This window comes from Xenopus laevis, chromosome 6L (genome assembly GCF_017654675.1).
Source record: "Xenopus laevis strain J_2021 chromosome 6L, Xenopus_laevis_v10.1, whole genome shotgun sequence".
In the NCBI taxonomy this organism is placed as follows: domain Eukaryota; kingdom Metazoa; phylum Chordata; class Amphibia; order Anura; family Pipidae; genus Xenopus; species Xenopus laevis.
In genome coordinates, this window is record NC_054381.1 from 32060021 (window position 1) to 32086660 (window position 26640).

General features: G+C 36.7%; 1 protein-coding gene across 2 annotated transcripts in view; it reads left to right on the forward strand.

Moving 5' to 3' along the window:
* vps50.L (VPS50 EARP/GARPII complex subunit L homeolog) overlaps positions 1 to 26640 on the forward strand; it is a 123911-nt gene that overhangs the window by 32913 nt on the left and 64358 nt on the right. For both annotated transcript variants that reach the window (XM_018267314.2, XM_018267313.2), the window contains exons 10-13: positions 11690 to 11732; positions 14673 to 14771; positions 19374 to 19514; positions 24702 to 24834. In XM_018267314.2, coding sequence (XP_018122803.1) covers positions 11690 to 11732; positions 14673 to 14771; positions 19374 to 19514; positions 24702 to 24834 — 416 coding nt within the window. The remainder of the gene's footprint in view (positions 1 to 11689; positions 11733 to 14672; positions 14772 to 19373; positions 19515 to 24701; positions 24835 to 26640) is intronic.

Genomic DNA, 26640 nt, shown 5'->3' on the forward strand with positions numbered 1-26640 from the left:
CAAAATGCTTGGAACCTCAAGTTTTTAGGATAAGGGGTCTGTAATTTGGATCTCCATACCTTGTTTATTATAAAAATGACTTACATTTTAATTAAACCCAGTTTGAATGGTTTTGCCTTCCAATAAGGATTAATTATATCTTAGTTGGGAGGTACAAGGTACTGCTTTATTATTACAGAAGAATTAATATAGGAAATAATTTTTAGAGTTATTTGGTTAAAAAGGAGTCGATGGCAGATGGCTTTGCTGTAATTCAGAGCTTTCTGGATAACAGGTTTCCGGATGACCGATCGATATCTGTATTAGGTAGACTGCCAAAATCAGTAAAGACTGATTGTAAAAGACTGACTGTAGCCGTACAGTTCAGCTTTAAGTTATATGCTTGTTCTGCGCTCTGCTTGAGGTACAGTAAACCAACCAGTTTTGTGTTAGGGGGTTCTTAACCCCTTTAAATACCAAGCAGGGTATTTAAAGGGGTTTGTTTTAGTTGAAAAGGGTGCTTGAAAATGTATTTGAACCATTTTAGAACTTAGAGGGTCAATACACTTTTTACCAAAACAATAATTTTCAAATTGTTGTACCCAACAAATAATTTAAATGCTTTCTATTTTTGTATATTTTTTTTTTATACAATTTTTCTAAAATTTAGGTTTTAAAATTAAGTTTAAATCTTCTTTAGGTCAGATAAGCCTGATCACTGACATTCTAAACTATAAAAGTCAGCAATATTAATATAGTGATTTGTTAACAGTTGGTCTGTAATTCTCAGGTTGCATGCTCATTATGGGCTAAATGTACTGTACTGTACCAGTTCCTGTATTAGTAATGCATTTTACTGTAAAAGCCTAGAAAATCTAAAAAGCTGCTAATGAGAAACTTAAGAAGGGAACACATTTTTTAAACTAAAATTTTAGGAAAGTGGCAGACAATAAAAAGCAGTTAAGCTTGTTGTGAGATAGAAAGTCATCCCTTGCTGCAGTTCTTTTGCAATGATAATGAAGCTCCTTGTCACTCTTCATCTCTTGCCTGTTTTATTAGTGTGACACTGCAATATTTCCTTAGGTCTCAAAATGATTGCAAGTGGGAAGCACTCTGAGACCTTCATCTGGAATGTTTAATGTCTCTGCAGGCTACTGCCTTCTGTCTAATTCACTGGCTTCAGACAACCTTAGCAGTTGTTAGAGATGCTTGATACATACATAGGTACAAATACAGGGACACAGACAGTATATTACTATTAAATATGTCAGTCCAAAGGGATGCTTAAAGCAACATGCCAATTTAAATATAAGAATGATTGATATGCACTGATCTGAAATTGCAGTCAACACATTTATACATTATTCACGCACATTACATTTCCTTTAAATTTCCTTTAAAATTGTATTTTGGATCGTATTATATGTTCCTTAGGTGAAAGTGACTTGATTAAATAAGTGACTGGATATAATGAGTGAAGGCCAGTGCAGAATCTAGGATAACCCTAAGGCAGCAGGCCTGGGGAGATGGGGTGATAGTGGAATTGTTAGCTATGATAGATACTTATGGGATGTTACGGGTGCTAGTTGGGGAAAATAACCATTTCTATTTCTGAGAGGTTTAATTTAAGGTAGTGTTGTGGCATCCAAGTAGAGATAGTGGACAGGTAGGAAGAGACCCAAGTTAAGAGCTTTGGGTTGAGATCAGGAGAGGAGAGATAGATCTGAGTATTGTCAGCATATTGGAAACCAAATGAGTTTGCTGAGGGAGGAAGTATAGAGAGAGAAAATAATAAGGTGCCCAGGACAGGGCCTTGAGGAACCCCAACAGAAAGAAGTAGGAAAGAAGACGTTACTCCATTGTAGGAGACACTGAAGGAAAGATTATTATGGTAAGAAGAGACCCAGGATAGGACTGTGTCGCAAAGGCCATATGAATGGAGGGATTGGAGGAGGAGAGGGTGATCCACAGTGTCAAATGCAGCTGAGAGATCAAGCAGTATTAGTAGTGAGAAGTGGTTGTTGGCTTTAGCAGTTAATATGTCCTTTGTTAGTCATGTTAGGGCAGTTTCAATGGAATGTTGTTGCCAACAACCAGATTGTAGGGGGTCCAACAGGTTATTGTCAGAGAGGAATGGTGTTAGTCTGTTATAGACTAGGCACTCAAGTAGTTTAGAGATGAAAGATCGCAAAGGGATAGGTCAGAGGTTACCAAGATTGGAGGGATCAAGAAAGGATTTTTTAGAATGGGGGTGCCATGTGCATGTTTTAGTTGAGAAGGAAAGACTGCAGTTGAGAGTGAGAGATGAAATAGATGAGTTAAGGCTTTAATTAGACTGGGATTGGCATTGCAGAGAAGTGTGATAGGAATGGGATCAAGTGGGCACTTAGTAATGTGAGAGGAAGTCAAAAGGTTTAAAACTTCATTAGTCACAGGGGAGAAGGAGCACAGAAGAGACTGGGGAGGGTGGCGAAAGGCTAGGGGGGTTTAGTAGTGCAAATAACTATTGCTCTGTGAGGCTATAATTTTATTGTTTTGTTACTTTTTATTACATATGTGTATTCAGTCCACCTCCTCTACTTATTCCAGTCTCTTATTCAGACCAGTGCCTGTTTGCTAGAAAAAAATAAGACCCTAACAACCAGATATTTGCTGAAATAACAAACTGGAAAACTGCTGAACAAAAAGCAAAATAACTGAAAAGCAACAAATAAAATAAAATGAAGGCCAATTGCAAATTGTCTCATGATATTGCTGTCTACATCATACAAAAAGTTAAAGCTGAACTACCTCTTTAAGACATGGTCCTCCATCAATATTGAAATATCTTGTATATGGAAAACCCAGAGGTGCAGTACAGATCTGTTGCTAGCTATTTGTTCTTGGCTTAAAGTGTATAGAGTTTTTAATTAGTGGGGCATTTCTTTATTAGTCCAATACAAACAGTTGCTTTTTCACTTGTTAATTCCCCTTATATAGATATAGGTGCAGTAGCGTAACTCTTATAACTGTAAAGGAAGCCTTAATAAAGCACTTCATAGTAACCAAACAGGGGACTGTTGCAGGATCATGAAATTGATTAACATTTATGTTTATGATAGGGATAAAGCACAAAAGCCCACATTCATTTGAACATTCTGTCCTTCCTGTGTTTTTCTAATCTTTCATGTACTATTATGGTTTATTTACTTATTTTAAATGTAGATTACTGCTGTGTAATCATTTCGCCTGTAATAAAGTTACTGGATTTCCAAGCAATTAGCAATTCAGCTGTTGTCCTACAACCCTGGCACATTGCAGGATTGTTTTAATACAAATGGCAGACCTTGGGTTGAGTGTTAGAGAATGTACAGTAAATAAAGCACAGGTATTGGTCCTGTTATCCAAAATACTTGGGACCTAGGGTTTTCCGGATAACGAATCTTTCTGTAATTTGGATCTTCATACCTTAAAGGGCAAGTCAACCCCAAACTAAAAAAATGACGTAATGAAAGAAAATATAATTCTAGGCAACATTGCAATATACATTCATTACATTTTTCTGTGATTTTCAAGTTAATTATATAATATAATAAATTATATAAAAGCAGTATGTTTCCCTTTCTATTCTCTTCCCTGGTGACTCAGACTGTTGATACAATGTAAGACAAGATAGCTGATCAACTTTGCAACATTGTTTAAAAAGTAATAACCAGGAGTTAAGCAAATGTTGCTTTCAATCGCAATTCGTTAAACAAATAAATAAAAGCAATTATACTTTTAAATAAATGCATACTGGAAAGTTGCTTGGAATTATGTTTTCTTTAATTTGGTAACTTTGTATTTTGGGGTTTACTTGCCCACTTTCCCTTAAAGTCTGCTAAAAATCATTTAAAGGGATAATGTCATGTTTTTTTTTTCAAAATGAATCAGTTAATAGTGCGGCTCCAGCAGAATTCTGCACTGAAATCCATTTCTCAAAAGAGCAAACAGATTTTTTTATATTCAATTTTGAAATCTGACATGGGGCTAGACATATTGTCAATTTCCCAGCTGCCCCAAGTCATGATTGATAAACTTCAATCGCTCTTTACTGCTGTTCTGCAATTTGGAGTGATATCACACCCTCCCTTTCCCCCCCCAGCAGCCAAACAAAAGAACAATAGGAAGGTAACCAGATAGCAGCTCCCTAACACAAGATAACAGCTGCCTGGTAGATCTAAGACACTACAACACTCAATAGTAAAAACCCATGTCCCACTGAGACACATTCAGTTACATTGTGAAGGAAAAACAGCAGCCTGCCAGAAAGCATTTATCTCCTAAAGTGCAGGCACAAGTCACATGACCTGGGGCAGCTGGGAAATTGACAAAATGTCTAGCCCCATGTCAGATTTCAAAATTGAATATAAAAAAATCTGTTTGTTCTTTTGAGAAATTAATTTCAGTGCAGAAGTCTGCTGGAGTAGCACTATTAACTGATGCCTTTCGAAAAAAACATGTTTTCTGATGACAGGATCCCTTTAAGTATTAAATAAACCCAATAGGCTGGTTTTGCTTCCAAAAAGGATTAATTATATCTTCGTTTGGATCAAGTACAAGGTACTGTTTTATTATTACAGAGAAAAAGGAAGTCATTTTTTTTTAAAATCTGGTTATGTGGATAAAATGGAAACAGCCATCCTGTACTTCGGAATTTTCTGGATAACGGGTTCCTAGATAATGGATCCCATACCTGTATGTAACAGTTCAGTGTTTTTGGGGAGACACGTTGCACCGTATTCCCCTTGCCTTAAACAATTATCGTTCAGTGTCGATTTCCTATCATTTAAGTTGATGTAATGTAATGATCCATGATGATAGTCATGTACTTAGATCTGCTTATTCCTAATTAAGCTGTTGCTTTGAGCTCAATGAACAATGTTGTCGCCATGTTAAAAATACTTTTGAGTCACTCCAGCCCGAGAGGGATATAGCATTGCATGAAAGAAATGTTCATTATTTTACTTTGAAAATAATGAATGTATTGCCTCGGGATCGCTTCAGTTTTATCAATCCGGTTAAAGCAAGTCCCTTATGTTCTTTCTAAGAATTTTTTTGAGCATTTTTTCTCTCCAATGTTTCTCCTTGTAAGTTACTGGGAGCAGTCAAATGTTTAGGAAGGGTACAAAATGTTAAAAATATTAGTCATCCTAAAGGGATGGAAATGGCTTTTTTTTTTTTTTTTTGCATATGCAGGTATAGGACCCATTATCCGGAAACTGTTATCCAGAAAGCTCTGAATTACAGGACAGCCATCTGCAATAGATTGCATTTACCAACTAATTAAAATTTTTACTTCATCCCAACTAAGATATAATTAATCCTAATTGGAAACAAACACAGCCTATTGGGCTTATGTCATGTTTAATTGATTTTTAGCATACTTAAGGCGTGTAGATTCAAATTACGGAAAGATCCCTTATAAGGAAAACCCCTGAGCATTCTGGATAACAAGTTCCATACCTGTATTAACAATTTTTTTTGTTTTACTAGATCTATGTTCTTTCTAAGAAATTTTTTGAGCATTTTTCTCCCCAGTGTTTCTCCTTGTAAATTAAGGTCCCCATAGACGCGACGATTCTTCTTGCCGAACAACCGATTTTAGGGAAGCCCGACCAATCCTTCGAAATTATCGTGCGGTTAGTGGTATTCGAACGATCGTACATCTTACGATTTTTCGGCCGACATATGTCGGGAAATTGATCGGCCAGGTCAAAAAATCTTTGTCGGTCCCAGTGCAATCTCTCTATGTTTGCAGGGCCAAGCAGGCAGCTCCCCTTTGTTTTCCTGGTAAATTGGTCTTTTTAGTTGATGGTAGATTCGTACGATCGTTCTGAGAAGATCGTGGTCTCACGATCAGGTTCTGATCTTTTAAAAATCTCAACATCTATGGCCAGCTTTACTTGGAGCAGTCAAATGTTTAGGAAGGGTGCAAAATGTTAAAAATATTAGTGATCCTGAAGTGATGGAACATTCAGAATGGTTTTTGCAGATGCAGGTATAGGATCCATTATTTGGAAACCTGTTATCCAGAAGCTCCGAATTACAGGACGGCCGTCTCCCATAGGGGCAAATTCACTATAGTGCGAAGTGCCTAATGCTAGCGCAAATTTTCCAGCGTGACGTCATTTCGTTACTTCGCCGATTTACTAATGGGTGCTGGCGTAAATTCGCTAGCGAAGTGGACCTACTCTAGCGCTACATCGCACCCTTACGCCAGACGTAACTACGCTAATTCACTAACTTGCGCATTTTACTGAACGTTACCTCTTGCGCCAGACTTGCCTTCGCCACCACCAGGCGAAGTGCAATAGAGTAGATAGGGCTTGCTTCAAAAAAAGTTGAAATTTTCCTTTTTTAAAGATCGTACATTTTTTTGGGGGTACCCTCCTTCGCCCCTACATTTCCTAACATATGGCACCTAAACTATACAGTGGGCACATGTGTAGGGCAAAATAACAACTCTATTTTATTTTCTGAAGCTTTCCCAGGCTTGTGTAGTGTAATGTATTTGCTGCTACATATACGTCCATTGTACTTTAACTTGGTGCCGTATGCAAATTAGGCATCGCTAGCGTAACTTCGCTTTCCTTGATGAATTAACGATAGCACATCTTCACTACCGTTTGCCTCCCTGAGCGCAACTTCGGATTTTAGTGAATTAGCGGCGCCCTGACGAAACTTCGCCTGGCGAAGTGCGGCGAAGCCTGCGCTAGCGCAACTCCGCAGGTTAGTGAATTTGCCCCATAGACTACATTTACCAAATAGTTAGAATTTTTACTTGATCCCAACTAAGATATAATTAATCCTTATTGGAAACAAACAGCCTATTGGGTTTATGTAATGTTTAATTGATTTTTAGCAGACTTAAGGATTACAGAAAGATCCCTTATCCGGAAAACCCCTGAGCATTCAAGTTCCATACCTGTATTAACATTTTTTTTTTTTACTAGATCTATGTCTGTTAAAGGTTAATAGCAATAATATTTCCTGACACAATTATGGTGCCTTGGTGTATGGCAAGTGCAGAATTTTGCTCTGCTAGATGTGAAATGGCTGGGGGTTCCTTCTTATGGATAAAAGATTAACTCTATGTGAAAGAATATGAAGGACAATAAGACCTCATTCCTATTGATGAAGAAAATACACATCAGAAATGTTCATCAGAAAGGATTCATAATAAGTGTTAATTATTCAAGTAGGAAAGATAAGTCAATTTCCTGCGGTGTTTAATTAGGATTTTGGTGGCGGGGCTATCAGTATGTCTAGACTTTCCAATATCAGACAGAAAGTATGAAACTCCAGCACAAAGCCCCTGTGGATAGTTCTAAACCAGCTCTCTCATCTTTCAGCTCTGAGTACATCCGACCAACAGCTCCTTTACACTTTGCTGAAGTTACAAATATGGCTGTATTTTATTTCAAGGTGGTTTGATGCTGTTAGAAAACATTTGCATTTGATGCAATTTTAAAAACTATAGCTGTCTTCACTTGTTAATGAAATAAGTTCATCAAATCTTTCTGCAACTTATCTGACTTCTTGTAAACTCTTTCATTCGCATAATTGTTGTTTTAAAAGTCGAGATAATGGGATCCCTTATCTGAAATCTTGTTATCCAGAAAGCTCCAAATAGCTGGAAGGTCATCTCTCAAAGAGCCTATTTTCAGCAAATATTGTTATAGGATCCGTTATCTGGAAACCCATTACCCTGAAAGCTCTGAATTACAGGAGAAGTAAGCCCAAAAGTTAAAAAAAAACCCTACCCCCCTACCCTACATAGACCCCCCCCTCCTCCCCCAGACTAAGTGTTACCCTGGGCAAATGCCTCATACTTTTTACTTACCCCTTGGTGCAGATTCATGCATCAGAGTTTATGGGCGCCATCTTCAGCTGTTTCGGTAATCTTCGGAATGAGACTGACGCTTCTGCAATTCTTGTGAGTTTTGACGCATGCGCAGTTGTGAAAAAGCAGAAAATTGCTCCAACTGCCCATGCACCGATACTCCGGTCTCATTACTGAAGAGAAGAAGATGGCGCCATGAACTGCCCTGAATCTGCACCAAGGGGTTAGTAAAACATTAGGGGCATTTGCCCGGGGTAACACTTAGGCTGGGGGGAGGAGGGTCTATATAGGGTAGGGGGTAGGGTTTTTTTAACTTTAGGATTTGCTTCTCCTTTAAAGCAAGGCCATCTCCCATAGGGGCAAGTTTACTAAACATTGGAGATAAATATCTCCACAAATTTCCGTAGATGTTGCCCATAGCAATCAGATCTTTGCTTTTGTTTTCTAGCTTGTAGGTGACTGTTTAAATCTAATTTGATTGCCATGGGCAACATCTCCGGACATCTGTGGAGATATTTATCTCTAATGTTAGTAAACTTGCTCCAAAGACTCCATTGTAAGGAAATAATTTACATTTTTTTAAAACAATTTCCTTTTTCTCTGTAATAATAAAACAGTGCCTGTACTTGATCCCAAATAAGATATAATTCATCCTTATTGGAAGCATAGTAACATAGTAAGTTAGGTTGAAAAAAGACACACATCCATCAAGTTCAACCTTTTAACTCTTTTTTTTTTTTTAATCTGCCTAACTGCCAGTTGATCCAGAGGAAGGCAAAAAACCCATCTGAAGCCTCTCCAATTTGCCTCAGAGGGGGAAAAATTCCTTCCTGACTCCAAAATGGCAATCGGACTAGTCCCTGGATCAACTTGTACTATGAGTTATCTTCCATAACCCTGTATTCCCTTACTTGCTAAAAAGCCATCCAACCCCTTCTTAAATCTATCTAATGTATCAGCCTGTACCACTGATTCAGGGAGAGAATTCCACATCTTCACAGCTCTCACTGTAAAAAACCCCTTCCCAATATTTAGGTGGAACCTCTTTTCTTCTAATCGGAATGGGTGACCTTGTGTCAGCTGGAAAGACCTACTGGTAAATAAAGCATTAGAAAGATTATTATATGATCCCCTTATATATTTATACATAGTTATCATATCACCCCTTAAAGGAAAACTATACCCCCAAAATGAATACTTAAGCAACAGATAGTTTATATCAAATTGAATGACATATTAAAGAATCTTACCAAACTGGAATATATATTTACATAAATATTGCCCTTTTACATCTCTTGCCTTGACTCTTTCGTGACTCTTTCGTGACTCTATCTGTGCTGCCTCAGAGATCACCTGACCAGAAATACTACAACACTAACTGTAACAGGAAGAAGTGAGGAAGCAAAAGGCAGAACTCTGTCTGTTAATTGGCTCATGTGATCTTACATGTGGTTTGTATGTGTGCACAGTGAATCTTACGATCTCAGGGGGCGGCCCTTATTTTTTAAAATGGCAATTTTCTATTTATGATCACCCAATGGCACATACTACTAAAAAAGTATATTATTATGATAATGGTTCATTTACATGAAGCAGGGTTTTACACATGAGCTGTTTTACTCAGTATCTTTTAATAGAGACCTACATTGTTTGGGGGGTATAGTTTTCCTTTAAGCGGATCTTCTCCAGTGTGAACATCCCCAATGTGGCCAGTCTTTCTTCATAGCTAAGATTTTCCATACCTTTTACCAGTTTAGTTGACCTTCTCTGTACCCTCTCTAATACAATAATGTCCTGTTTGAGTGATGGAGACCAAAACTGTATGGCAAATTCTAGATGGGGCCTTACCAGTGCTCTATACAGTGGAAGAATGACCCTCCAGTGAATCTATGCCCCTTTTAATACAGCTCAAGACCTTATTTGCCCTTGATGCTGCCGACTGGCATTGCTTGCTACAGCCAAGTTTATTATCTACAAGGACTCCAAACGACTTCATTTAGCCCAACAGATCTTCATTTAAAAAGCAGTCGTTTGTGGGGCATGGTATTAAACGCTTTTGCAAAATTCAAATAGATCACATCTACTGCCCCCCCCTCTGTCCAGCATCTTACTTACCTCATCATAAAAAGCAATCACATTTGTCTGACATGACCTATCCTTCATAAAGCCATGCTGATTGCTGCTCAGAATGCCATGAGCAATACATGATGTTCTAGTGAACTTAAGGTATGACAATCTAAGTTACAGAAAGACCCATTATCCAGAAAACCCCAGGTCCTGGGCATTCTGGATAACTGGTCCCTTACCTGTATCTTGTACTTCATCAAAACTAAGATTTAATTAATCCTTACTGGAAGCAAAGCAATGCTATTGTTTTTTTTTTAATGTTTAAATGATTGTTAAGTAGACTTAGGGGGTTATTTATCAATGGTCGAATTTTAGAGTTTTTTATACTTTGAATGAGCTTAAATGAACTCGAATGATTTCTAATGTAAGAAATAACTGGAATGGAAATAAACTTCAATCGACAAGTTCGGGGTTAACAGCATGAAAACTGTAATCGAGTTTTTGGCGGGGAAAAACTTGATTCGCTCAAATTGGTTTTCAGGCAAAACCCTCTGAAATCATGACGGCTATTAACATCTTCAAATGGTTCAAAAGACTTCTACATGCCCTTGACAGGTTTTAGATGGTGTGTTCACGGATTCAAGTTATTTCCATGGTTGGGGTATGATAAATCATGAAAAATTCTAGTTTTTTTTTTCAAAAAAGGTGAGTTTTTTTCAAAACCAGAAATGTGAATAATATCCTTAATAAATAACCCCCTTAAGGTATGGAGATCCAATGTTTAAAACGTCCTGTTATGCAGAAATCTCCTGGTCTCAAGCATAACAGGTCCCATACCTGTAATTCTATTTTTCATAACGTATTTCCTTTTTTCTCTGTAATAATAAGAAGGCACAGTTCCAGAATGATGATAAAAATGATGACTTTGTCTGTTTGATTTTTTCGCCTACTTCCTAATACTCATCAACCAAACTGTCTCTAGTCACTGTATGCAATAACTAAGCAGGAAAGTTTTTTTTTGCTCTTTGCTCTGGTGGATTCCATCCCTATTCGTGCCCACAAGTACAGTGTGAAGGGCTGTTAAATTGACATTTTCTTTGCAGCCATTTTTACACTGGCGAGACAAAACACAATTTGTGCCTAGGTCTCATGGTGTGGAAAGATATGTATGTACATTTTATGGCCAAAATATCTGGATGCCCCTTCTAAAATCATGTTCTTTTTTGTAAACTCATTGCTGAGTTCCAAACTCTTTACACAATTTAAACACACAAACCATTTGTCAGGTGCATGGATTTACACTGGCTTTATGTGTAATGCAGAGTGTCATCCAAAATGCGGTACATTTTGGACTCTGTAGCAGTAGAAATATTACCTATAAGGAATGTGATGAGCTGCGCTTCACCATCTGTTTATGAATACACTGTTAATTGTTCATGTATTCTCCTGGTTGAAACTTTTTCTATGGAGACAATGGGATTGATGTAACCGTAATGATTCTAGACATTTGTAAGGCTAATAGTGATTTCTTTGTTAATGTATTTATTGAGGGAAGCAGTAGAATATTTTACAGATTTATCCCCATAATTGATGTTATATTCAGAGCAATAAAACCTGATGTTACATTGCTAATTCATAAATTCTTGCAGTGGTTTCTGAGCTGCCATGTAAAGAGAATATATGTTACTTTGTAATCAACCCGTGGTCTATGGTTTTCTGGAGGGCCCCTTGTCCAACACTGACAACTTCCACTTATAATTTGTTTTCATGTTGTTTCAGTGAATTGAACTCAAAACTGCAAGATACTCTAGAACAAATTGAGGTAAGCATCTCATTATTAATATTTATTAATACAGAATATAGGAAAAAAAGTTCAGTCTTTGTTTATTGCAGTTTATTTTTCTATAATTGCAACCAATTCAGAATGGTGCCCTTTCTTTTCCATATTCCGTTTGTTAGTTGCTTTCCCTGTGGAGTTGGTGTGCATTTTGCTCCAAGATTACTCTTGAGATTGCAAAAGTGTATTTGTTCTTGTAAATATTCGCTGTAAGTCGGTTCTCTTCATTTTTTTTTCATTGTCATGTCAATACTTTTATGCTAATAAACTTAGAAAGTTGGAATATATTAGACTATTGAAACATCATGTGAACCAGTTCATTAAGTGTTCTTGTATTCGGTGTCCTATGTGAACATATGCTTGATTTAATTTAATTAACAGAAGATGATCTGTCATACCTGATGTTGTTACAGTATAAAAGTTGTATGCCATCTAAATTAAAAGCTATCTGCTAGGCAGCCATGAAATTAAAACATTTCAAAATGTTCCGGTGTGATTACAAGCTTATCACTGATTTATTCAGATTTGTTTTCTGTCTTTCAACCTAACACTTTTTTTTTAAAAAAAGAACTCCTGAGGGAAGAAGCTCTTCTATCCTGTTCCCTTTAACGTTTAAACTGCATGCTCTTCTGGGGGATATAAGGGATTTATAGTTTATGTACAGCTGCAGAAGCCTTGCAATGATTTCCAGTGAAGGGAGCTTGGCGCCCATTAAAAGCTAAATTCATTCTTTTTTGTGGTGTTTGTGGAATGAGATGTGAATAGAACTATTTGCATAACTGTTTGCCATTGATTCCTATATTTTACAATGTGCCAAAACTTTTAAATTACTTTGCCAAGTGTTTGCAACTGTTTGCCTCAACCTCTCTGTAAATGAAAATAATGAGTTGGTGTCTCGCAAGGAGCATAAACAAAAAAAATTTATGACTACAAAAACCTTTTCTTAGGATAAATCATTCTTTAAACTACTGAATTTGTATATGCCACCTCTTTTGTTAATTTCATATACTAAAGTTAAAAAGCTCTTCTAGGGTTGATGGCAAAACTTCCTTCTCACTAACCTCAGCTGATACCACCTGAGCCTGATGTTATAAATCATTAGTCAAACGTGTTTTTACAGGACGAACCTTGACCTTTTTTCAGGACAGCACCCTTTATGAGCACCAACATGTGGAATTTAAAAAATATAACATTTTTGTGCAGACTGAGGACCTTTTATAATTCTGATCCGATTCCTCCACCAGCTTTTTTTATTTGTATATTAGTGGTATGGAATAAAAGTTTGTGGGCCTTCGCATTTCCGCTTTGCATATGTTGATTTTTTTTACATTGGTAACATTTTGTATGTTTGGCAGGCAGTGGTGGATGCAAATCACAGGGTTATATATCCATGTTCAAATGGAGCTTAAAGGGCATGTAAAGGCAAAAAAAATAAAATCCCATTTTTATTTTCTTTAATGAAAAAGAAACCTATCTCCAATATACTTTAATTAAAATATGAGTACCGTTTTTTATAAGAAACCTGACTGTATGCAGTGAAATTCTTCCTTCATTTACTGCTGTAGATAGGAATTGTCAGATGGTCCCTAACTGCTGAGCAGGGAAACAATCATACTTATGAACAGCAGGGGGAGCCCCCGCCTTACTTCCCAGCCATGCAGAACTCAAGCAGCTTTGTTTATGACGATCCCTAAGCAGTCCGATTTTCAAGATTTTTTCGTAATTTTCACCCGAATACTTCGGGGTAATGCATGAAACCCAGTGCACATCAAAAAATCATTGGGACTTCTCCCATTGACAGGTCTGAGATGCCGGATTTTCAGATTCAGACTTTTCCATCCTCTGGGTTTGCTAAATTCCGAAATATTTGTGATTTTTTTTCCAAAGTCGGATTTTATATATAAAAAAAAAATTTCCGTGATTTTTGCTTTCGGAGTTTAGTAAATATCCCCCTAAATGTTGCAAAATTGTAACCATTGAAAATCTGCACCTGAATTACTGAGCTGCCAGACTCAAACACCTAAAACAGGGACATTAAACTTCGATTTTGGAAAAACAGTAAAAAAAATGGAAAGTAATTAAAAAAAAAAAAAGTCTTTATTTCTGGGGACAATATGAAAACAATTGAAAAAAGTGTTTGAAAGGTGAATAACCCCTTTAATAAACCACCTGCCCCAAACTTGTTTTCATATTAGCCTTTTTAACTTTTATTCCTTCTGAATAAAGGACTCATAAAAAAAAATAATATGCAGACAGTAATTATTAATTTTAAGTCATTTCAGTTTTGGGAAAAACTGAATAGTGCTACAGTATGACTTGATCCGATATTAAAAAAAACATTGTGGCAGGTGAAAACAAACAGTATTCATTTTGCTACGGATTTAATTACTTTTGCAATGCTGTTAACTATGTTTAATTAAATAAAAACCACATGCTACATTTAGGTTACTGGATTCTCCACTTGTTTCTTTGTTTATAATGATGAGCCACCCAGCAGCCATGGCTGAGCTTTGCCAGGTGGGACCACAAAAAATGGTGGAAAAAGTGGAAAAACTTAAAATCAGGAGATGCAAAATTGATGTTTCACACAATATATCTCTACTTGGATCTCTGCTATCCAACATCTCATTCCCAAACCAAGGATATTAATCTAATATTGGCCTACCTTTGCTGCTGTAACAGCCTCTAGCCTTGGCTTTAAAGTGGATGCAGCTGCATTTTGGTGCAAGAGGCTGAGAATTTCTGTTTGTAATGATAGCAGCCATTTTCACACAGTATATTGGGAAGTTACTTATAATTACATTTACGCTCATTGTGCTAAAAAATGTTTTTTAATCTTTGAGTGGTCATACACTTTATAGTAGCAATCAAAGCTAAACTTAATTTCAATAATTTTGGCAATCTAATGTGTTTATTGTTTTTTAGGAACAACTAGATGTTGCTCTCTCAAAGATTTGCAAGAACTTCGAAGTTGCTCACTACACCAAAGTGCAGCAAGCTTACAGACTCCTGGGCAAAACACAGGTGGGTATATTCTAGGCACACCTTGTTACTCACTGGCTTTGAATGAGGAAATTATTTGCAAGGTTCAGCTTTATGTGATGCTGTAAATTGCCCTCAAACTCTTTAACCAATATAAAGACAAAGGAAGAACAGGAGATGCAAAGCCCTACAAATCTTTTGGGCTTCCTATATTTTTGAAATATTTATTGGAGACGAGCCAGAAATCATAACTACTCAGTGAACCAACAGTTCTTTAAGACAAAGCAATAACAATATTAATTGAAAATGAGATTAGAAGATAGCAGTTGAAAGTCTACTTGCAATGGTCTATTTGCTTTTCAAGATAGGATTGCTGAATACCTCAAAGGTAAAAACCATTGAGGGGGAAAAAACAGACAAATAATATAGTGTAGTACTTGTGAGTAAAATGTCAACATATACTCTAAAAGTTGTTCTAAGTGCTAAGTTCACACCCACATTTTTTTGTGCTGCATGCCACCTTAATACATATGCATTCTGTGGAATACAATCCCCTATAAACAAAGGGTATTGAAAAGTAAAAATTGCAATGGTGTATTTGCTTCAGCCTTCTGGCGATTTTGTGGAGGTCAAATGGGAATCAAAGGTATTCTGTCCAGGGAAATTGATTCCCATTGATTCCTACACTCGCATGCGGAAAGGATCCCCTTGTAATCTTACAGATATAGTAGTTTTACTTCACTTTACTAGCAAAGGGTATACCCAAGGTAGTATTTGAATATGCAATTTAGGGTTTGGATTTGGTTATACCCAAGGTAGTATTTGAATATGCAATTTAGGGTTTGGATTTGGTTCCGTATTCAGCCGAATCTTTCACAAAGGATTTGGACAATTCAAAAATAGTGGATACTGGGCATCCCTAGCTTTATTATTGCCCTCTCCTTATTGCACATAGTTTCCCCCACTAGTAGCAGGGCATAGGGGTGCTTCAAGCTTGTTTTCAATGAAGATCATGATTATTGCTCCAATAGTTAAAATCTTTCAATTGTTCAAATGCAAGTGTGGCAGTGCTTAGTTTTATTGCAGCTGATCTTTGTACTTCTGCAATCAGAGTTACCTAAGACCTATGGGTCGCCCCCACCATCAGCCTATTTCAACTACTTTTCTCCAAGAAGATCCCCCTTATTTTATATATATATATATATATATATATATATATATATATATATATATATATATATATACATATAGATACACACAGCAAATCTTCTACCCTCCACAAAAGTTTAATAATAGCACTCTAGTGCAGCCCATCCTTACATGGACAAAGGCCTTCACCATGATCAGGTAAACACAGTACAGTACAGTATAGGACAATGACTTGTGCCATTCAAACCCCCTTGGAGAACCAATCTATCTTCAGGGTTCCCTTTAGCTCACAACAGCATTACAATTATAGGAGATCATTTCTGTATCAATCATACAGCCACAGAAAAGTCTAGGGCAGCATATAATTGTTTACTCTCAATTTCACCCTGATTGATCTACTAGCCAGGCTTTAAGGGGTATCTAGATAAACAAACAGCAATTCTCCATTATCTCACTCTAAGGGGCTGATTTATGAAAGTTTGTAGAATGTTCTTTTCTCCAAATCGTACTTTTTGTTGCAATTGAACACATGTTCGTATATTTACTTAATCCACAATATTAAGTGTAAAAACCATAAAATATATACAAATGCACAAGTATGGCAAGTAAAAACTGTCAATAGAAATCCCCTTTTTTTTTCTTGAAAAGATCAGCCTTTCTTTCTTGGTTTTAGAGGTTTTCGGAGATCAAAACATTAATCGTATGAATTTTTCATTCATTCAAAAAAAAAACTCTTGGTTCACAAAGTTTTTTTGATAGCAATTTTAGTTTGTACTTTTTTTCATTCGGATCTTCTTAATAACTTTCATAGCATTTGTGATTTTAGAGAGAGTTTAATCGTGGTTTCAAAAAGCTCTAATACCACTAAAATTCTACCTTTTAGTAAATGGTCCTCTAATTGTACTTCATTAGCTCAGCACCTCCCAGCCACTGCTCCAAGCACCCCTGTTTGGAAATCTGTGGTAGAGAACTAAATCCGAAATCCTAAACATTGGTTACCATGGTGTCACCATTTTCTATCAGGCAAGCCTCATATGTACAAACCTGCATCATGAGCATTACTGATATGTGAGGGAATTAGTACAGGGTCCCAAACCTTCATTTGAAGCCCTCATTAACATGCGCTGCTCTACACCGTGATTCTTATTGTACAAGCATTTTAGCATGCCACATAATCATTATCAGGCTTTTCCAGCACCAGTAATACATTTGCTTTAGCATATTATCTCCGTAAATGCATTGTTAAATCTGTTTTCTGATGAATTGCACAGATGCAGCAGTCTTGTTATTTAAATCACATGCGGAACAGTTTTAACCTTTTGCCAGATGTATAAGTTTCCCCCTTCATATCATCTAACAAGCCTTCAGTAGCAAGTCACATAATCATTATTAGCCCTTTCCAGCACCGCTCATAAATCCATGTTTGAATGTTATCTTCTAAAAAATTATCTTTAATCGGTTTCCTGATTCATTGTGCAGATGGAGCTGTCTGTTATTCAAAGAGTATGCAGAACAGTTTAACCTCCTGTGCAGGCTATTCTGTTTGCCAGGTATACAGCCTGCCCCCGTAATGTCATAAAACAAGTCTTTTTATGGAGTTCTTTTAGACATTCATTTTAGGTCAAAGGCTTCGGAATGCAACGCATGTAACTTTTGCAGCAAGATTATTGTTGAATGCATGTAAAGTACATCAGGCAATAGTTGCATGCCAATGCTAATGTTTTACATACTAGAATTAAATATAGTGAATAAATATCTAGTATAGGTAAATCTAAAAACAACTGGACTTGCTGAGTAATCAATGAAGACGTTTCACTTCTCATCCGAGCATCTTCTTCAGTTCAATTGACTGGTGTGGGAAATTCTCGGCATATAAACTCTTCCACTAATCCAATCACAATGGCACATTGTAACTCTTCAAAGAGGTGACATCTGAAGAAATTCACAGAGGTGTTGATTCTGTGTAGTTGTGATAGGATTATCCAATGTGTCATGCAACTCCTAGATACAGGTGTTACTTGTGAGAGTTGCATGAATGGATATGTGAAGTCTTCTGAAACCACCGGGGTACAGATGTTAGAATAGCATTATATGTAGCAGACAGATGGTGTCGAAGGCCCCCGCCTCTGTTCAGGGATGGTTTCTCCACCTTGACATGAATCGCCTCTTTCACACCTCGTTCAAACCAGCTAAAAGACAGCAAGGTCCAAATCTTGGATAAAGAAGACCTATGGTTTGAACGAGGTGTGAAAGAGGCGATTCATGTCAAGGTGGAGAAACCATCCCTGGTTTATTTACCCAGAAATCTGTCTCAAAGTTACCAGGAGCAGCTTTTTTGCCACCCCTGGTAACTTGTGGGTCAGTACAGCACGGTGCACCCCTGCCTGTGAGACATGTATGTATGGTGTTCATGTTTGCTGCTTGCCATTATTTAAGATTCCATGGCCCAGTTAAAGGAATTGTTCAGTATAAAAATAAAAACTTGGTTAATAGACTGTGGAAAATAAAAAAATGTTTCTAATATAGTTAATTAGCCAAAAATGTAATGTAAAAAGACTGGAGTGACTGGATGTCTAACATTATAGCCAGAACACTACTTCCTGTTTTTCAGCTCTCTTGGTTTCCACTGATTAGTTACCAGGCAGTAACCAATCAGCGACTTGAGTGGGGGGGGCACATGGGCCATAACTGTTTGTTTTTGAATCTGAGCTGAATGCTGGGGATCAATTGCAAACTCACTGAACAGTTATGTCCCATGTGGCCCCCCCTTCAAGTCACTGACTAAAAGCAGTAGATTGGGTTCTGGCTATTATGTTAGACATCCAGTCACTCCAGCCTTTATAAATTACATTTTTGCCTAACTAACTATATTAGAAACATTTTGCACTGCCTATCTATTTGCCCAGTTTTTATTTTCACACTGAACTGTTCCTTTAAGTTCAATGTTGAGATCTCAATCGCAAAAGTTTAACTGAAAACGGTAAACGGAGCGCTTTTTTGATGGCTCTGAAAATGCAAAGTAATCAGAATCCAAATCTGTATTTGGCTGCTTATCTTTTTCAACACCTGCGGTCACTCATTATAGAAACAGCTTCTACTAATTCCCGTTCAGATGATTGCTGTATATACAGTACAAATGCGAAATAATGCTACTTTGCTTTTGGACAGGTGTATTGTACATGGCTAGGAAATTTTGGAGTCCCTTTACCCATAAAACTGGTTTCAATTGTTCCTATTTTTTCTGCATAATGTAAATATTTAATTAAATATTATCTTACTTGTTTGTTGCTTTTGCAGTATTTTAACAAAACACAGGAAAGTTTACTCTAGGGGCAAACAGTACACAATTGTGCCTGATGGTAGGTAGGCAGTGGGTAAAAAAATATAGTTGAAAATGTTGCTGACTTTTCGTTGCATACTTCTTGAGATTGTTGCAGCATGTAAAATGAACATGTATGAAGAGAAACATTAATTTTCTGTTTTTCATTTCTTTAGACTGCCATGGATCAACTGCACATGCACTTCACACAAGCCATCCATAATACAGTGTTTCAAGTAGTTCTCGGATACGTGGAATTGTGTGCTGGAAACACAGATACAAAATTCCAGAAACTTCCATACAAAGACCTTTGCATGGTATGACTCTTTAATACATTGAAGCAATTCTTTACTCTACCCTGGGTTAATAATACGCTGTGTACTGTAATAATGGTTGACCCAAGAGCGATGGGCGTTAGTGCTCAGTACAGCAGGAGAGGCAACTATTGCCTTTTATAGGCATATCCATTTGTGATATAATTAATCCTTATGGGAAGCAAAACAGCCTATTGGGTATGTTTAATGTTTATGTGATTTTCTAGTAGACTTAAAGTATTAAGATCCAAATTATGGAAAGACCCATTATCCAGAAAACCCCAGGTCACGAGCATTCTGGATAACAGGTCCCATACCTGTACTAAAATCCAATAAAAACAATCCAAGGAATAAAAAAAAAACACTGTTGGTGTATGTGCACAGAGGCGCACATGGCTCTTTGGTGGAGGGTTTGATATTGTTCTAAATTCAACAATTTAAAACAATATCAGATGATAGATAGATATGGGATCTAAAATTATGCTAGCTAGGATCTATTGTGTGGAATACTTACAGGAAGGCCATAGACTCCATATTAATAAAGCTTTTTTAAAATTGATTTATTTTTTATCTGTAATTATAAAACAGTTCCTTGTAATTGATCCTAACAATGATATAATTCATCTTATCGGAAGCAAAACAATAATATTGAGGTTATTTCATTTTTAAATGATTTTAGTAGACTTAGGGGCACATTTACAAAGCTCGAGTGAAGGATTCGAATTAAAAAAACTTCGAATTTCGAAGTGTTTTTTGGGCTACTTCGACCATCGAATGGGCTACTTCGACCTTCGACTACGACTTCGACTACGAATCGAACGATTCGAACTAAAAATCGTTCGACTATTCGACCATTCGATAGTCGAAGTACTGTCTCTTTAAGAAAAACTTCGACCCCCTAGTTCGGCAGCTAAAAGCTACCGAACTCAATGTTAGCCTATGGGGAAGGTCCCCATAGGCTTGCCTGAGTTTTTTTGATCGAAGGATATTCCTTCCATCGTTGGATTAAAATCCTTCGAATCGTTCGATTCGAAGGATTTAACCGTTCGATCGAACGAATAATCCTTCGATCGTTCGATCGTAGGATTTGCGCTAAATCGTTCGACTTCGATATTCGAAGTCGAACGATTTTAGTTCCTAGTCGAATATCGAGGGTTAATTAACCCTCGATATTCGACTCTTGATGAATCGGCCTCTTAATGTATGATCAAAATCGCAGAAAGATCTGCTGATTATCTGGAAAACCCCAGGTCCCGAGCATTCTGCATAATAGATCCTATACCTTTACTAACTGCACTGATGCAGAAGCTCATTTCAGGACTCCAGGTATACCCAGTGGTGGCTAAAACTTGATGTTGTGCTTCACCAAGTATCATTGGTGCTGAGAATTACATGTATGGGACTTGTTATCCAGAATGCTTGAGACCTGAGGTTTTACAGATTAGAGAGAGTTCCGTAATTAAGATCCCCATACCTTAAGTCTACTAAAAAATCATTTAAAAATAGGATTGCTTTGCATCCAATAAGGATTCATTATATCTCAGTTGGGATCAAGTACAAGGATGTTTTATTATTACAGGGAAAAAGGAAATTCTAATTATCTGAGTATAATGGAGTCTGTATAAAACAGCTTTTCTGTAATTCAAAGTTTTTGGATAACCGGTTTCTGGATATTTTTTTTTTTTTTTGTAATATAAAATGAAAATTGTCCATAAAAAAGTACACAATCCCTTTCCTTTTACATCCCTTTTAAGACCTGTGACATCATGGCAATCAGTAAAACTCTTTCATAGTTCAAAATATGCTGCATTCTGAAGAGGATCTTATTGGATTTATGGTTCAAAGTGTTAAGTGTTTTTGACACTTTTGTGTTAAGATAAAGGTTGCCCAGAAACCATTAAATACTATTTGCTTGACTGGGTAATTAGTTTTATTTTTCTGGCAGTCTTGTGACATTTATTTATCTGATGGCTATAAAGCAAAACATATCAAAACTATATTTTAATTATAAAGGGGTTTATTAACATTAAAATTCCAAGCTTATCAACAGTGAAAAGAAAGCTCATATCATCATTATCCTATTTTTTAATTGCATATACTAATATTGATTCTGTTGCATGCAGACAAGTGCATTTGAAATTTCATACAGGTATACACAGGCATCCCATTATCCAGAAAGCTCAGGATTATGAGAAGGCCATCTCTGATAGATTCCATTTTAATCAAATAATTTTATTTTTTAAAAAGTTAATTAGATTTTCTTAGTTGGAATAAATCAGTACATTGTCCTTGAGCCAAACTAAGAAATAATTAATACTTACTAGAGCCAGAACAATCCTATTGGGATTAATGAATGTTTAAATGATTGCTTTTTTTTTTTTTAAAGGTCTTTATTTTGCATTTTTTCACAACAGTAACAAGTATCAAAAAGACCATCATGGTTCCATAATCAGTAACAGTGATTTCTGTACAGTGTATACAGTTCCCATATATTAGTATACAGGTACATTAACCAGGTACCCCAATACTCCTACACAATCACCCCTAATAATGAGTTCAGATGTAATTCTAGTTTGATTCTTTAGTAGACTTTAGGTATGGAGATTCAAATTACAGAAAGATCCCCTTATCTGGAAAACCACAGGTCCAAAGCATTCAGGTTCCATACTACAGCAAATGTAACTCTTAAAAACCTTATGCTATTGTATTTATTTTGTTGAAGGTAAATGGATTTGTTACAAGTCATATCTGTGGCTTCATAAAATTGAATAGTTCAGTGCGCTGTTAATGATGTTTTGGAAATGAAAGTTCTTTTTCCTTTAGTGTAGCGTCACTATGATAGACTTGCACAGCCTTATGATACCACCTACCTGTGTCAGAGTTAAATGTTACTTTACTGCAATACACCGATGTGTTGCTGTCCTGTCAGGCTAGATGTGGCAGTGCAAAGATCTGTTTCACTGAATACCCATTTAAAAAAAATGTATTTAGCCTATTGGATCGATGCACCACCCCACAAGCCCAAAATTACTACTGAAGTTGCTGGGGAGAGGGATAGCTGCTCAGGGCATGCCATTAGCCAGGACCCCAGTGCTGCACCATCCCATACTTTAAAGGGATACTGTCATGGGAAAAAATGAATCAGTTAATAGTGCTGCTCCAGCAGAATTCTTTACTGAAATCCATTTCTCAAAAGAGCAAACAGTTTTTTTTATATTCAATTTTAAAATCTGACATGGGGCTAGACATTGTCAATTTCCCAGCTGCCCCAAGTCATGTGACATGTGCTCTGATAAACTTCAATCACTCTTTACTGCTGTACTGCAAATTGGAGTGATATCACCCTCCCCCCCCCAGCAGCCAAACAAAAGAACAATGGGAAGGTAACCAGATAACAGTTCCCTAACACAAGATAACAGCTGCCTGGTAGATCTATGTACAACACTCAATAGTAAAAACCCATGTCCCACTGAGACACATTCAGTTACATTGCAGCCTGCCTGAAAGCATTTCTCTCCTAAAGTGCAGGCACACGTTACATGACCAGGGGCAGCTGGGAAATTGACAAAATGTCTAGCCCCATGTCAGATTTCAAAATTGAATATAAAAAAATCTGTTTGCTCTTTTGAGAAATGGATTTCAGTGCAGAAGTCTGCTGGAGCAGCACTATTAACCATACCTCCCAACTGTCCCTTTTTCTGAGGGACAGTCCCTCTTTTGACAGATCAACCTGCAGTCCCTCATTTGTACTGGAAAGTCCCTATTTTCTCTGAACTGAACAGCCAGAAAACTTAATTGGCTTTTAGCAGAGAGCCCAGAACAGGTAAAAAGTGCAAATAAGATACTTTATAACAATTTTGAGACACAAAAAAACAGTTTAGATAAGGATAATTATTTTCATACTTTCATAACCTGCTAAATTTTGTAAAATCAACATGGCAATTATGGGGTGGGGCCACAGAAAGGGGCGTGGCAAAGTTTTTTTGCTGCGCTACGTGCAAAAAATATTTTTGTCCCTCTTTTTACTTCCAAAATGTTGGGAGGTATGCTATTAACTGATGCGTTTTGAAAAAAACATGTTTTCCGATGACAGGATCCCTTTAAGTCTGTTGTGTAAAATACAACACCAAAATAAAATAGCCATTTTAGTGCAGAACATTTAACCCCCCAACTGAAGCCCTGCACATTCTGTATGAAATACTATCTCAGTTTGCAAATATGCTGTACTTGTTAAAATAATTCATTGAATTATCAAATTGCTTTTGTAGTACCTGATTGAAAGATATCTCTAGTGTCTGTGCTGCCGGGCTGTAATTCATATGATGCTTTGCCATCTTTAGATATTAAAAAATTGTCAGAATAATCTAAACATGCCAGAATCCATTTACATAGTACAATTGGAATGTCGGCTCTAGACATAATATTACTGTGTCTGATAATTTACTCAAAATATTCCATATATTAAGGCTCATTTGCAAACATAACGCCCCAATCTGTTTAGCAAGGAATTATTCCAATGTATTGGGAATAGTTAGTTACAAATTTTGCACTGCACTTTAGTCCTACAAACTCGGATTTAATTGATTGTTTATTGGAGCGATTTATTTCTCAATTTATGCACTTGTACTTTTACTATGAATTTGGAGCCAATGTTTGGATATATAAGGTTATAATTTTGGGCTTTTTTCTCATAGTTAATCAATTTAATTGATTTGTAGTTAAGTATTAATTTCACTAATTAAGTATATGAGTTGCATTAATTTAAGACTTACTAGCGGCAAAGAGCAGACCTGTTATCCAAGTAGGGTACCACTTATTGTATCAGTTACCAATAGCACAAACCTGAATACTTAGTAGGAGGTGAGAAATAAAAGATTTTGGAGTGACCAACTGTCTAGTTATTAGTTTTTGCAGGGTACTTTTCCCTTTTACTCAACAGAAAAACACACTTTCATTAATTAATTCAAACTGACCTCGGTCAAACCTTAGCTATAACTAATTGGGCACCTTTTTTTCTATAACTTTTACCATATTATTGTACAATCATCACTTATTAAGTTATCAGATACATCTGCTGTTTTTGTTCATAGTTGACCATTCTAGTGTCTTCCTATTAATCTTTATCCCAAAAAATGCTTTGATATTGGTCACCATTGTTAATGCATGATATATTTTTTGTTTCCCTTATAGCATATAACCTCAGACAGCTACATTCCCTGCCTCTCTGACCTCTGCAAAGCACTCTGGGAAGTTATGCTAAGTTACTTTCGAACTATGGAATGGCATGAGAAATATGAGCGTGAAATATCACCACTAACACCTGGTAAGTTAATATTAGAAGAGTAACTTTAACAATATTTAATTAGTGGAGAATTTCCAGGACCCTTGGCTTTATAATATACATTAACTTGACCTGTAATGTCAGTTATCTGATTCAATTTTTTAAAATTCAAATGTTTCAATAATTGAGCAAACCTTCGAGTTTGGTAAAATTTTGAGTTTATTCTAATTAAAAAAACTAAAATTCACTTATTCGAAACAGAATAAATAAGCTTTTAAGTCTGCTAAAATCATTTAAGCATTAAATAGTAGTAGGATTGTTCTGCCACCAATATGGATCCATGCAGCTCAATTACCATCAAGTACAAGATACTTATTTATTATAACAGAGAAAAGGGAATTCATTTAAAAAAAAAAAATAATTATTAGCTTAAACTGGACTCTCTGTTAGATGGCCTTCCTGTAATTCAAAGCTTTCTTAATAAGGGACCACAAACCTGTACTTTAATTAAGCTTTGGTGTTTTCAGTTCATCGTGGGAGCTGTTTTACAGGGGGAGGGAAACCAGGATCTGTACTGCCCAGTAAAGAACATTCCCACCTTATCTCTGTGTGTGCCCAGACGGCTGTAGGTGTTAAGTGGTTTGGATGATGATTAGTTTTGATAAAAGTTCTTTTGTACAAAGCACTTAAACATTGAAAGATAGATTTTACAAACTATTTATTTTTTGCGTTCACACAATTAATAGTATTCAAAATGAAACACAGACCTATTACATTTAAATGATGCCTGAATAATCCCATTGAATTAAAATCTTTTACAATTTAATACTGGGCTAAAGCTTTTAATGTGTACACAAATGCAACGTTTCAAACAACAGTCACTTATTAAAGAAGACCTTGAAATTAAAGCAAGCTAAGAACTGGAGTTAGATTGGGTTTAGTGATTAATTATATATTTAAAAAAATGCAAATTGTAATTGTAAATTGTAAATATCTGTTGCTTAAGTATGCATTTTTGGGAAACAGTTTTCCTTTAATAAGCAATTAGTTTTAATCTGTCTACAACAAGTTATAAAATGAAAGTTCTAATTAGTTGCTATATGTGAGCAAAGTGGCACTGTCACATATTTTGGTTATACTGTACCTGCTCTACTCCTTTGATCTTTTGTCCAATTTGACTACCAATGTGGTTTACCAACTTGGCCTGATTTATTGGTCCCTGGTCGTAGAAGGAATTCATATTCAATCTGAAAAGGACCTGATCCATGGCCTAACTGGATTTTCCAGTCAGCCTGATTTATATTGTGCTGAGCTGTGACCCGGCATCTGTAGGTGGAGCGCACAGTTCTGGTCCCATAGATATGCCAGCAAGCTGCTGACTTGGTCTAGAGTTTCCAGACTGGTAAGCTGTCAGGGGGCCTATCGGCTCCCAGTGGGAGAAGTCCGGACCAAGGAGCAAGCTCGGGTAAAAGTCCAAGTTTAGCGGGATCCAACAGAGGTCAGGTAAAAGCGTTGTCAAATTCAAAGGGCAGGCAGCAAGAATCAGAATCAGGGTAAAAACAGAAGTCAGGAATCCAGGAAACAACAATTTAGGAATTTAGAGAACCCAGGAACACAAGTCAGGAATGCCTATAATCTGGCATTGAACCTGTGACCTGGAAGTCCTTTTATTTTCAATTTTCGCACCAGGCGTGTGTAGTCATCACGCCGGCGTCAAGATCTTGGATGGAACGCCACTGGAGACGGGAGCGCCATCAGGTACTCCTGACAGTACCCCCTCCCCCAGGGGGGGGCACTGGACCACCACCTCAGAGTTTCCTTTGAATCTGTTTGTAGAACTCACATACC